This window comes from Manacus candei, unplaced genomic scaffold, assembly GCF_025592945.1.
Source record: "Manacus candei isolate 608988 ecotype Guabito, Panama unplaced genomic scaffold, ASM2559294v1 h1tg000014l, whole genome shotgun sequence".
Lineage (NCBI taxonomy): Eukaryota > Metazoa > Chordata > Aves > Passeriformes > Pipridae > Manacus > Manacus candei.
This window is the reverse complement of record NW_026138062.1, coordinates 56,274,005-56,287,190: the sequence shown is the minus strand read 5'-3', so window position 1 is coordinate 56,287,190 and position 13,186 is coordinate 56,274,005. Positions and strand designations below refer to the sequence as shown.

General features: G+C 43.8%; 1 protein-coding gene across 1 annotated transcript in view; it reads left to right on the top strand.

The window, feature by feature from the left end:
* The window catches only part of CFAP91 (cilia and flagella associated protein 91), a 32,778-nt gene extending 21,269 nt beyond the window's left edge, over positions 1 to 11,509 (top strand). The window contains exons 13-18 of the mRNA XM_051779961.1: positions 786 to 932; positions 4,018 to 4,239; positions 5,443 to 5,591; positions 6,801 to 6,892; positions 10,069 to 10,334; positions 10,414 to 11,509. Coding sequence (XP_051635921.1) covers positions 786 to 932; positions 4,018 to 4,239; positions 5,443 to 5,591; positions 6,801 to 6,892; positions 10,069 to 10,316 — 858 coding nt within the window. The 3' untranslated portion in view covers positions 10,317 to 10,334; positions 10,414 to 11,509. The remainder of the gene's footprint in view (positions 1 to 785; positions 933 to 4,017; positions 4,240 to 5,442; positions 5,592 to 6,800; positions 6,893 to 10,068; positions 10,335 to 10,413) is intronic.
* The last annotated feature ends 1,677 nt before the right edge of the window (positions 11,510 to 13,186 follow it).

The window sequence follows — 13,186 nt, the reverse complement described above, 5'->3', positions numbered from 1 at the left end:
CAATGTAATGTTGTGAAAGTGGCTTGAGGTGGAATGTAGACTTCCCAAGTCTTCTCCAGTTCTATGGTGATCTGTGAGAAGGAGTTTGATGCCATTGAAGGACTATTGACTTTCACAGTATGAAATGTCCCATCGTTTTAGGAATCTCCTTCCAGATACTGCTGGATCAGAAATAAATGACTCAGTTGGAGAATGATGTGAGCAGGGTTGAGAGATCTTTTGTTGCTGTTGGAAGAGAGGGGGACTGGAAATAAAACACTGTCAGTGAGGACTGGGCCACATAACCCCATAACAGGGATGACAGCACTTTCAGAAACCTCCCCATCAATTTATTGCTATGAGCTGTTGCTGGTCTCCCTCAAAATGAAGGTCAGAGAATAGTAGATGTTGAAACACTGTGAAGCTTTGACATTGAGACTGATATAACAGAGTATCCAGAAGGCTATTGCCCTTTTCACTTGACATTGGTGGTGTTGTTCCACATTCCAGTGGTTTGATTTCTGGGTAAGGCCAAAGAGAACAATAAACAAACAAATGAACAAACAAATAAAAGTAGTAAGGGATTATCTATATTCCAACTTTCATCTTCTGTGCAGGAGGGTTTAGGCAAGATTTACTTGACAGCTGTAGTGTTTGCCTAAATACAGCCACAATTTTGTTAGAGAGAACTAGGCCTTCGAAACAGCTGACCTTGCAACTTGGAGAAAAAGGGTGTGCTCTGCTGGCAAACATGTTGATATATATTCTCCATTTAATATGCTCACTTGTTTACCTTTATTTTAAAGATGTTTGAAGGGAAGAAGAAGCGAATGGATCTGATCCAAGAGCTGCGCACCACTCACGCACTCCAGGAGGATGGGCAGCTGCTCTTGAAGGCAGAGGAGCAAAGGATCCTGGCTCTACAGCAACAGCATGAGTCACAAATGCACAAGGTTTGCCTGTATAGATGGGAAGGTTGATTCACCACTCTGTCCTGACCAAGCACTCTGTTTTTTACAGTACCACCAACACTCTCGCATTTAATTTCTTTATGTTTTCTATTATCCACAGCACAGAAGGCACCCCAATAACAATAATGCTGTCCTAGCACAGGCCAAGCATTGAGTGCCTGGGGGGCTAAAATTGCTCTCTCGCTGCTCTGGGGAATCTCAGAACCAGAGGCACCCTGACCGCAGCTGCTATGTGGGCTGCGGTTGCTTTGTTTGCAGACAGAGCAATTATTTACATTTACAAGGCTTTGAACAAACTGCAGTGTCAGATGAACCTCAGTTTTCCCACATTTCAATCCATTTGACTGGTACTGCGGCCTGGCATCACAATACATACTTGTCACTCACATCTGTCAGATGTTCTACTGAGTGTTTGTTACTGCTCTGTCATTTCTCTGATCCTTTTCTAGCTTGGCACCCTCTCAGGCTACTCCTCAGGCATAAAACATCACAAAGGAAGCCAAATCCAACTTACTTTGTAAATCCTGCTGGGCTCAAGACTTCTAGAACCTCAGCAATGGTGTCACAGTTGTTGTACCTGCCACTGTTATGCAGAGCAGAGAAATCCTTTACGGAGGATCTAGTGAGAGCCAGGAATGTGAATTCCCATCCTATTTCCTTGCAGGGCCACAACCTTCCAGGGCAAAGTGAATAAAATGGCAGATGCTGGTCTGGAATGGATCATAAAGAGACTTTGTCCAGAGTTCACTGCATCTCAGATATACAGTATCTCTCACATTCCTGCAAGTTTTTACTACTCTCCTGTTTTTTCAGTGACCAGCTGTGAGGCAATCCTGCAGCTTCCATATTATGATAATTGCATCCGCTGTTAGTTGACCTGGTGGAGAGGAAGCCAGTCCACTGCTTCCTGCTGGGTGGAAAGCAATGAAATTTCCCTTCAGATGTCAGTAAAAATTGAGACAGGTGACAGTGTTTTACTGTTTAGCATTTCCAGATGCTCCCTCATGTACAGGGAGCCCAGGTGCAGGAAGACTGAATTTTTCTCCTGAGGAATTAAGAGAAAAATAAAAGCTCTAGACATTGGAAACTTGCAATGCTCCTGTTCTATTGAAGGCCCAGGTGTGAGTGAGGGAGAGAGTAGTTCAGACACCATAATGACGTTCACAGAGAGGGAGAGAGAGCAAATGGTAAAGATGTTGACCTCTAAATTCAGAATTTCCTTTTGGGAGAGCCACTATCCCCCTCTGCTGGTATCAACCTCCTCTACTCTCGCTTTTTTATTTTTACTATTTCTCTGAAGGCACATAGACCAATGCTCAGGTCTTCAAACATTCAGAACTGTAAAACTCTCTGGAATGCAAGTGCAGGAGTTTTCTATGTGTGTGGCTATTTTAGAAAGTCACTGATGACTCACAGTTCTATAGGTTTTGGTGGTTTTAGTTTTTGAGCTTTTATAGGTCAAAAAATATATATATTATATAGGTTATAGGTTTTTGACCTTTCCAGTATAAAAAGAAATGCTTCCTGCAGAAAGAGGATGGAAACTCCAGATAAAATGGTCAAAGATAAGGAGTTAAAATTTTCCAATTTGTTTATAACAAAAATCTAAGAATGTTCCTCAGTTGTTTTCCTCCATTTCACACCAGTTTTAGACGTGGCATCTGGAGCAGTGAAGAGGAAGGAGCACATTAGTTCTATGTTATCCCTCCCTGTGGGGTGGTGCAGTTACTGCATTGCAGTCCTCCATCTGAAACACCCATGGGCTGAGTGCTGTCTCTTCTACATGTGTACAACACTGGCAATCCCACTTGCTTTGGAAGACTGCATGAGCAAATGGCACAGGAGTATAAGAAAGTTGATTTATTATTATTTGTTTGGGATATTTCATCTCCATTTTGAGTTTTCTGTTTAGGTCTATTCTGTTAGTGCCTGTTTATTCCAACAGAAACACAGCATCCCAGCCAGTTCCAGACATTCCCTCCTGCCAAGAGCTATGGCTTCATAGTCCATATTGGAGATAATAAATGTACCATAGATCTTATCCCTTTCTGAAGTGCAATCACATATACCCATAAAACAGGATGTGCTTGGAACAAGAAGTGAATGGCAATGCTGAACACCTGGAATCTAGTCTCAGCTCTGTCACAGGCTTTCTGATTTTCCATTCCATGTACTTTTGAGGTCTCATCTGCACTTCTGCAAACTTAATATAATTACCGTCAATTGGAATTTTGCAACAGTTAGAAACTTGTACAGTTTTAGTAATATTACAGTACCTAAAGCTGTAAGGACTCATGGTTGCTTTATTATCTCAGCCAGTTGAATTACATCTTTGGCTGGACATTAGGATGCAATGAAAGTATCATTTCACTGAGAGGCCTTTGAACTGTAACATTTTGTACCCTTAGGAGCGAATAGAAGTGTGGTATTACTCACAGTTCCAGTTTCCTAAAGCTCTACTCAAGCTTCTACTCATAAAGATTGGGGTTTACTTTCCACATGGTAGAAAGAAGCTTCATTTGCAGCTTTTGATCCTGTTTTTCTGTTCTGGTCTGACTAAGCTTAGCACAGAAAGATGGAGGTATGCAGCTGAAGTGATTTCATTGTCACTTGTCTCCCTCCCCTCTCTTGGTCTGGGCAGTGGAGTGTTACCCAGTAACAAACAGGTCACCTCAGCAACTATTCTGGCCATACTCATAGCCACAAAAGTGGTTCATAACATCTGGAATACAGCATGTCTACTGCTTTATCTCCTCTCACCCATCCAAGCATAAGGGCTGCTTGTCCTAGTGTGACAGTATCAGGGCTATTCCTGCCCTGGCTCATTTTGCCGTCTTTTAGCCTCTTTGTGCCATCAGAGCCTATACACAGGAACATTGCATTGTGCAGAAACCAGCCAGTGCATGTAGAATGAAGAATGCATGAAGAATGCCAGACTCCTAGGGTTCTCCCATGGCTGGTCTGAGTGGGTGCTGCAGAGCTGTTTCACATGCCTGTGGTAGTCCTGAGACTTGGTACAACGCTCCTGGGAGTTGTAACACAATTCTTTGCATTTTTCTCTTAAAAGCTGTCATCAATGGAAAAGGACTTGGCCACGGTAGAAGGAAGGACACTGGCGAACATACTTGATTTTCTGTCCAAAGAGCTGGTGAGGCTGCAACAAGAACGGAAGATCCATGCTTTGGTCATGCTGGCTGAGAGGCAGAGGCGGATGCGGGAAGCAGAGGAGAGCGGACGTCGTCAGGTGGAAGAGAGGCGGCGTCAGGAGGAAGATGAGATTTTCAAACAGGCAAGTGAAGCTGGTGGGACTGTGGGCAGTTTGTAGGAGCTGCCTCCTCGTGGGGAGGTCCAGATGAATGGGAGCTGCTTTAGCTTGGACTTTGGTGATGGCTAATTTTAAAGGCTTAGTGAAGAGAGGGTGATTTCTTTCTAAGAGTCACGCCCATGAAATGATGATCTGAGTACTGCTACAGACAGTCCTGTTAGACATGTCATGAATGGAGGTAGTTTCTAAATTTCTACAACAAACACCTGTGGAAAACAGATGTACCTAGATGTACCTAGATCATCTTTAGAAATAATGTTTTGGGAGCACTTGATCTGCCCAGCAGAACTATTAGGTGCTTTCCCAGGAAGGATGCCTTTAAGTAAAGGTTTGGAAAGATTTTGCAACACACACACACCAAATGGACTGCAAATAAAGAGTTTGAAGTTATGATAATGGATAACATAACCTTGAAATTCAGAAAAAATACTGAATTACCATATTCCATAATTCTTCTATAGTCCTATTCTCTAGCTCTTGACTGCATGGAGCATATTTCTCCTGGTTGAAAGGCATGAGTGGGAGTCTAATTGACTAAACCAGTAATTTTCAAACTTTGTGGGAGGTGGTTAATACCAAGAGAGTCTGGCATCATGTTTATTTTTTTTTTAATTTTAGCCTGTCGTCTTATCTTTTCTCTATTTCTGAGTGGGAAGCAGGTAGGGTCAAAGTGCCATAAGCTTATGCCCTTCAGATTAGCAGAAGGAAAACACCCGTTTCTAGAATCTCTATTCTACAGTTCTCATAAGTAAACCAATAATTCTGTCTTGGTTTTTGACTGGTTTGATGGAACCCTTTCCTTCAGGGTTTGCTTGAATGAAAGCTGATTAATTTACTGAAGTCAATACCACTGATTATTATTTGGCAATTGTTGCTCAGGGGACCGTGAGAACTGAGGAAGCAACTACCATTGCCTTCACAGAACTAACCTGCTGCGGATAAGTTTTTCTTCCACCTCTGGTTCTTTCCTGCACTTGTTTCTGTGCTATTAGTTCTCAGAAAACATTACTAGGAAATAAATTTTTACAGAAAACATCTCTGAAAACAAATCCCAGGCTAGTCTGCCTGAAATTAAGTCTATTGTTTGTGCTTCTCTGGAAATCTTCTTCCACTACGTTCCTGGCACAGCAATAGGCAGTGGAACAATATTTTGGTGTTTTGTTCCAGGTGGTGAAGGTGCAGCACAGAACCATTGATACCTACTTGGAAGACATTATCCTGAGTAGCATGCAGAGGGCAGCTGAAGAACAAGCCAGGGAAGAGGTTCAGAGAAGGGCTGTAGAAATCAATGACATTGCTTATGAGCTGGAAAGTCGGTATGTTATTAAATGGCACATTAGAGGCTCTTCACAGCAGTTTAGAAACTGCCTGACCATCTGCATCTGTGGTTATGTGTATCATCCAAGACATGGGAAGGGCAGAGCAGTACTGTTCATGGTCGCTTCATTACTGTGGCTGCTGTATGGGAACCACACTGTTACTACCTGGTACACGCATATAAATCCATCAAAGCCTTATTTCCATACAGCATGTGCCAGATTCCCTTTGCAAATCGCTTGTGCAATCTGTGAATCACCCTTTTTAGATTTCTCCATGCCAATGGGAGGCTGTGACTGAGCTTTAAGTGAATCTGGGAACTGCCTAAAGCAATACCCATTCATACCGATCTTTTCCTTTATTTATACTACTACAGAAAATCCATTTGAAAGAGATGCTAAAAGATACAGCTATACAACAGCCTTTCATTCTGGGATGGCTGTTCTTTAAGAAACTGCCAATTTCCGTGGAGGTCAGTCATATTGATGGCTGCCTGACAAGGCACTTTGAGTAAAGTAAGTTGTTGAAAACACCACAGTCTTGTGTTTGGCTGGGGCATCAGCAGTGAATACTTTTTAGGACTTGCCAAACCTCCAGTTCAGTTTCTATGCTCTTTTTTTGGAATTGAGCCATAAAAATCCCAATGACACAGTGACTCTCCTATGGTACAGCAGCTGTGTATTTTGTATCTAGATGAATACAACCAGAATGTTGGAATCCTTGGGGAGAATGAAGCGTAGATAATGCATGCAGCCCCTGGGCCAACTGGAAGCCCAACAAACACTGGCATGGAAAAGAGCATGGGGACCAGCCAAGTGCAGAGTCACAAAAGGGAAGAATTTAGCAAACTCAGCAATGGGCCAAAGACTAAACTGACAAAGACAGAAATGTTCAGAGGTATCTGTGTGTCTAACTTTGTTTGTCATCAGTGAAAATGGGGCTTCTAGATACCTTTGAGGATAGGGAGTCTAGGGTGATCCTCTTCCTGCTTTCCAGTGCAGTATTGAACACACTGGCAGTGCAGTGTGAAGGGGAATAGTCACACTGTCACCTATTTGTAGGATAAAGAGAGACCCAGGTGACAGTTACTGCCAGGACAATGCACTCCCTTGGAAATAGTGAGAATGTTTTCAAGGGAGTCTTGTGTTTGCAGAGGTGATCTGGAGAGAAGATTAAAATACTAATACCATTGTGCATCTGTTTTGTAGTCGAACTCACCTACAGTCCGAAGAGATTGTAGCAGAGCTGGTTTATGATTTCCTGATTCCAGAAGCTGCGAAAAGTGCTATGAGAGAAAGAGGTAAGGAGTCTAGTAGCTTTATTCTCTTTGTGAACTGGTTCACTCTCCTCATTCTAGCTCTGTGAAAGATGCGGTGCCAAGAGTTGTCTCAGGTCTCTGAGATTCTCTTTTTCCATTATGCAGGTAGAAAGTTAAGCCCTTTGACTCTTTTTTCACCAATTTCTCATAAGCTTTAGTCTTTTTAAATGGTGACCAGAATTCAGACCTGCTGTAAGATCTGGACTGTGCTTTTGCCAAGAAAGGTTGGGACAGATGATCCTTGAGGTCCCTTCCCCCTGTTATTCTATTATAAATTTGAGGTATCTGCAACAATAAAACTGCATGAAAAGAAGCAGCCCATTGCACCTTCAAAAACAAACTGGAAGAAGTTTTTAAGTGGCATGACTGTGAATTGTCTATTTTATGGCAGTTTCTGAAAACTGTGGACATCTTTAACACGAGATACTCAAATATATGCCATATGTGGAAGGAGGGTTATACACTATAATAGGAGTTATATACTCCTGTGCTTCCCCCTCCTCCCCAGTTGGTTGAGAACTAGAAGCAAAGATAAAGTTTTAGGGTTGGTAAGCAGATAATCTTGCAGTTGTAAAGGATGCTTCTATTTAACAAAAATGGAATAGCATCAAAATACAGGGGGGAAGACCCTGGAAACCTGTGTCTTACAGTAATTATAATGAATAAATCTTAACTGGGATGTTTCCACTGACCAGCACACTCAGAAGACCGTGACTAAACGGTCACCCATAGCAAGTGGGTACGACCTACGGAAAGCAATGATATCACAATAGAGCCTGACGTGGTCCTTGCCGCAGTGCACTTCTCTGACTTGAGAACAAAGGCACTTCTTCACTGCCTTTTTTGCTGCTTTGTGAATGAAAACACAAACCCCGAACACGCATTTTGTGGCCTCTGAATTGTGCAGACTTCCTTCTCCCTAATTCATGTGTTTGCCTCAGCAGCAGTACCTGTTCAGCAATTCTGCATAAGCTTAAATCAGCTCCCTTCTCTTTAGCACTGCTTCTGCCAGCCTTCCGAAGCAGGTGATGTAATGTTAGTCAGTGAAGCCTGCAGCTGAGGCACTAACACATGCAGGTTAGCCTGTCTCAGAAAGGAGAAGATAAAGAAGACCTGGAGATGGCCTAGGATTCTCAACACACAGAGGACATACATCAAGGAACAAAATATGTACTGAGCTTAAATGCAACAGCAGTTAATGAACAAAGCACCTCAAAAGCACTCCCAAGCAACAGACAAAAAGAATCTTCAAAATCTGTGAGAGCTACAGTCGGTTTGCCTGGAAAGCAGAGCTAGACCCAGACAAAAATTAAGGTGGATTCTGGTGGACTAGAGCAATAGGCGATAAAGCACAAGAGTTCCTTTAACTGTGATCAGGTGAAATTTGTCACAATACTCTTGTGACAGTAGAAATCAAATATCAGGAAGAGACCTGGCTAATACTCTCTCCTGCTATTGCTTCATGGGGTAGAGGGGACTCCATACACTTAAGAGACAGTTGAATTCTATCAGATGTACACTCTGATGAACACACCCTGCTGTAAACCCCCTGCACAGCGATACTTTCAGGGAAGCAGAATCATCAACTATTCCATGTAAATACAGAGGAAATAGTATCAAAGAATGGCATTAGATCGTGTAAGATGCATTTCTGTGGTGGCTTTTAAAGCTTTCCCTGCAGTGAGCCAAATTATTTATTAGGAAGCTGTTTTAGCAACCTGGCCCATGCTTGAGTATTCACCTTCTTTGAAACTATCAGGAAGTGATCTGAGAGCACAGTTGTCTGGGCTGTCAAAAGAGCAAATCCATTTTTAGAACAAAGATTTGAGGGCCTGCAAGTTCAGTCTTTGCCTACACTTTAGCTTCCCCTTAAATATCTCTATTTTGCCATTACCTACTTGTTAGGCAGTTTTTTCCTCCTCTTTTTGTCACATTTTGATGTGTAAAAGCAGAGATTATCCAATATTTGGCTCATCCTTATACCCCTCTACACCCCTCTTCTGAACCCTACCTCACTGGAAGTAGAAGTTGCTGTGCTGATACGAAAAAGCTTGCTTTGAAAGGAACAAACTCACCAGTTTGAGCCTGTTTTCTTTTAGATGGAATTCACTGGGGATGGAGGAAGGGACTGCAGCAATACCAGGAGAGTATTGCCAGTATAGCTGATGCAGTTCAAGCAAATATGATTCAAGCCAAAATGCCTTGGGTAGAGAAACCTCTCTTGGGAACTGAGAGCTGGCTGGTGAAGGTCAGCTGTTCAAATGCAAGTGAGATCTGGTTGCATTCATTGTTGACAAAATGGACCTGGGAGATGGATAAACATAAACAGGGTGGGTTAGTAATATGTAGTGACGGAAACAGGGACAGCATGCAGAACTGTATGACAGCATGCAGGCCACCAGTGCTTCAAATTCACAAAGTACAGCTCAGCTTTACAACAGACCAAAGCAAGTCTTGGACTTTCACAGGGAAGTGAACAATGAGAACCACAGCTTGTTCCTGCAACATTCCCCACACTCTCCTAAAAACAGGCAGTATTTCAATCCCCATGACTGAAATAAAGAGAGAAAGAGGGACCAAAGAACAGTGAAGAGAACTGTAGGGTGAATACTTAGGCTTGGGTAATTACTTCCCAGGAGGAGGTTTGGAAACACATATAAATGACTTTGGATGAAAAAAGTAAGGACCAATCCTGCAGTAGCTGAGGGGAGATGATAAGGTGGGTGACTTAGTGTCTTGAGTCTTACTTTGAACTCAGTAACAGTTTCTCAGTGCAGGCCAAATCATAGCACAGGAGAAGGCAGATTTCAGCTGGAGTCTTCCAGAGGCCTGCTGCAATTAGGAGACACTGAAGGAGAAGTTATTTTAAAGCCGCATAATATATATATCCTGGGCAGTTGTGCCCAAAGGTGGAAAGGAAAACACTTGGGCTGTGCTTCCCACTGTGGGGGCTAGTCTTCAAAGGGAAATGCAAAGTTGGTTGCTGCTATTAGGTGGCAGTAGAACACTTTCAGCCAAAGTTAGAAGGGCGTGATTTTTTTCCTGAGATAGACTTTTCCACAGCTGCAGGATTGCTAAAACTATCCCTCCCTTCTCCCCTGCAGAGAACACTTGGCTGTACAATTCCAAGTAAAAGCCTTACCTCTTTTTATGTGCAGTGAGGCAGTCCCAAAGAAAACACATCTACGCTGCTCATCAGATCATCCATGGGGGCACAGAGAGGGTTTTGGCTGATCCAGCACTGCATCAGGAGACATCTGCCAGCAGGATAGAGGGAGATCCTCCTGCTGGGACAGCCAGCACTGCTGCGAGTGGTACAGCTGCTGGACCAGGGGCAGCTGCCACAGTTGCACGTGAAGTAGATAAACTTCTGTGCAAAGAGAGCAAGGATCCCCCAGCCTCCTAGAGATAGAAGATGCGTGAGGTGAGTTTCTCTTCCCCTCCATGATTTGAGCTCAGAGCATGCTGAAGGTGAGGGAAGCACATTATATCTACTTTTTCAGAGCACCCAGAATGGAAATCCTCTCTCTCCTTTGGGCTTTCCTTCCTGATGCCTGCCAGCAATGTTGTCCCGGAGCCACTCTGTATACATTTTGGTGTGGCAGCTCCCTCCACTCCCTCCCCAGCTTGCTTTGGACTTCATTAGCTCATTTTCCTCTTCTGATTATTAAGAGAAGCTTGACTGAGAAAGCAGTGTTAGCACTCTTTGTTTGTTTTCCTGGCACAGACCAATAAAAATCTGCACCTGGGCTTTTGATGGTACTTCCTTGCCTCAATAACATTAAATGAAAAAATACTCCATCAGTGGGAAATTTTCAGTTGAGACCATACACAGTCAAGCATGTCCCACTGATTTCCTTAGTGGTGTCGGGCCACGTGGCTTCCTGCATTAGCACAGCTACTGATAAAGCATTGGAGGTGAATGAAAACGGTCAGATTTTGCATCATCTTTTCACATAATTAGTCCTTCCATAAAGTGCCTTTGACCTCAGCAGAGTGGTTCCTGCCAAGCAGGCAGTGTCTGGTACTAACAGTTAAGGCTAGGTGATAGCTGAATGACATGGGCATAGAGGGGCTGATGTATTTTCCAGAAATAGTATTCTTTGGACTGACCTCTTGCTTTTTATCATCCCGAAGGAGAACAATTCTTGAAAGAATCTTATTTTTCTTAGAACAGTATTAGTCACTCTGGCTTTCCAGCTCCAGGGGGCCACACAGAAAGGATGCTCAGGCTTTGCCGTGTTTGCAAGCACGGGGGTGCTCCAGCTGAGTATGTCAGAAAGCAGCAGGCTGCAGACAGGCACGGTGCATCTGGTCAGAGAGCTCTCAGGGCTCGCTGAGCTCTTCAGCACTCACCTGTCAAAATTCTCGAGGTCTGTGGCTTTAGCACCTGAGAGGTACATTTGCACCAATACCAGTGTCAGATGCACGTTTTGGAGGAGCAGGCACCACACCCAAAATGCTTACTCATTGATAGCCACAGCTTACACAACTAACGGCAGTATTAGCCCTCACTGCTAATGGGATAACTGGCTCATCTCTCCCTGCTTCCATCATTTCTCAGTGATGGATCCTTGTGCTGGGTCTGTAAAGTTCAGGTGGGCTCCAGCTAATCCTGACCATGGTGCTGCTCCTACAAAACACAAACCAGCAGCTGGTCAAAAATTCAGGCTCATTAGTGCATTCCTGAAAAAATTTTGCATCAGGTTTTTGTTTTGTGGATTGGGCTGGGGCAGAGTACAGGGAAAGGAATTACAGGGAGGGGAGAGAATACCCTGTATTACACTGGGCTGTAAATAACAGCTGGAGAGAGGAAACTCAGAGCTGCACCAAAGCATTGCTGGTCTTCAAGTCACTGAACCAGGGACACCAAGGGGCTGGTGAGGTCAGGCAGCCTCTGTAAGTATTCCAACTTCTGGCAGGAGTCAGAGATGGGTGATAAGTTTTGGTTAGGATTCTGTAAGGGTCATCCCATTAGGGACTGTGGATTTGGAACAATTCTCATGGCACACACAGGTAGTCAGTAAAAGGGAAGGTTGCAAATGCAAAAATATAGAACAAAACACTCCACAGTGTGGGAGGAGAAGCTGTGCAGGGATCGGCTCTGTTGCCTCAGGCCACCTTGGACAAATTTAGCCTAGTTGAAAGGGGGGTGGGGGGTGGATAACATGAATCACAAGATCCAGTGTAATAGGAGAGACATGGAAAACGATGCAGCAGAACAGTAGAACAGGAAGACCGATCCATTGAGGCATTTGCTGTATTTCTGAAGGGATCTGTTGAGATAAACATTCTCTATGTAGAAGAGAATGTACATTGTACATTTTGTACATTTTGTACAAATTGTACCCATTGTACAATTTGACATGGTTTTAAAAAGTTAAGTATTCCAACAGGTGTGGGAATGGACGGAGGTTTCAGGACTCGGCTCTTCTGTAGGGATGCAGCCCTCTGCATGACAACAAAGGGGGCAGGGGACTCCAGATGCTGTGCACAGGCTGAGCTATAAATGTCTTGGCTTCTGTTATGATTTAAGGGACACCATCAGAGTAAAGCCATCTTTTCCACATGACATTGCCTAACATGTAAACTGAAGGCCACAGAAGGATTCCTGCAGGAAACTTTCCTGTAGAAACTGCTTTCAATTGTCATGTGTGGGTTTTTTTTCAAGTTTTGCAGAATATACTTTGAGAAAGAAAATGAGCACAGTGAGAGGGAATTGGGATCATAAATCAACAGCATAAGAATGCACCATTCCCTCTCCTAGCAGGAGACAGAACAACCCTGGGGAGGAGCCCTACCCAAAACAGACACAGCAGATGCCTCCAGGGCTGCACCAATACAGTGGAAACACAAGGAAAATTCAGCTTGTCCCGCTTTTCTTTCACCAGCTGCCCATGGGAAGCGAGCCTGGCTGTGCTGCTCTGCTGGCTTCTGCCTCCTGGCAGGTGGGGGAGACAGGCTGAACCAAACGGGCCTCTGGGGTCACTGCACTGTGAGAATGGTGAAAAATCGGTCTCTTTGCAGTAGATGAATGAATGCAAATTGTCTCAGGGCTTCCCTGCTGGTATGGCTCTTGTGATGTGGAAGGAGGAAATCCTATTATGCTAACTACAGTTCAGCAGAAAGGACTTTCAGTAGGAGAGCTGGAAGCTGGTACACACACCTTTTTCACTGGACATGTACAGTATCTGCATTTCTGCCAACATAAAACCACACCAAGCCCACACTCTCCCACCTCTCCTGCCTCCCTTAAAAGCAACATGACCATCACAA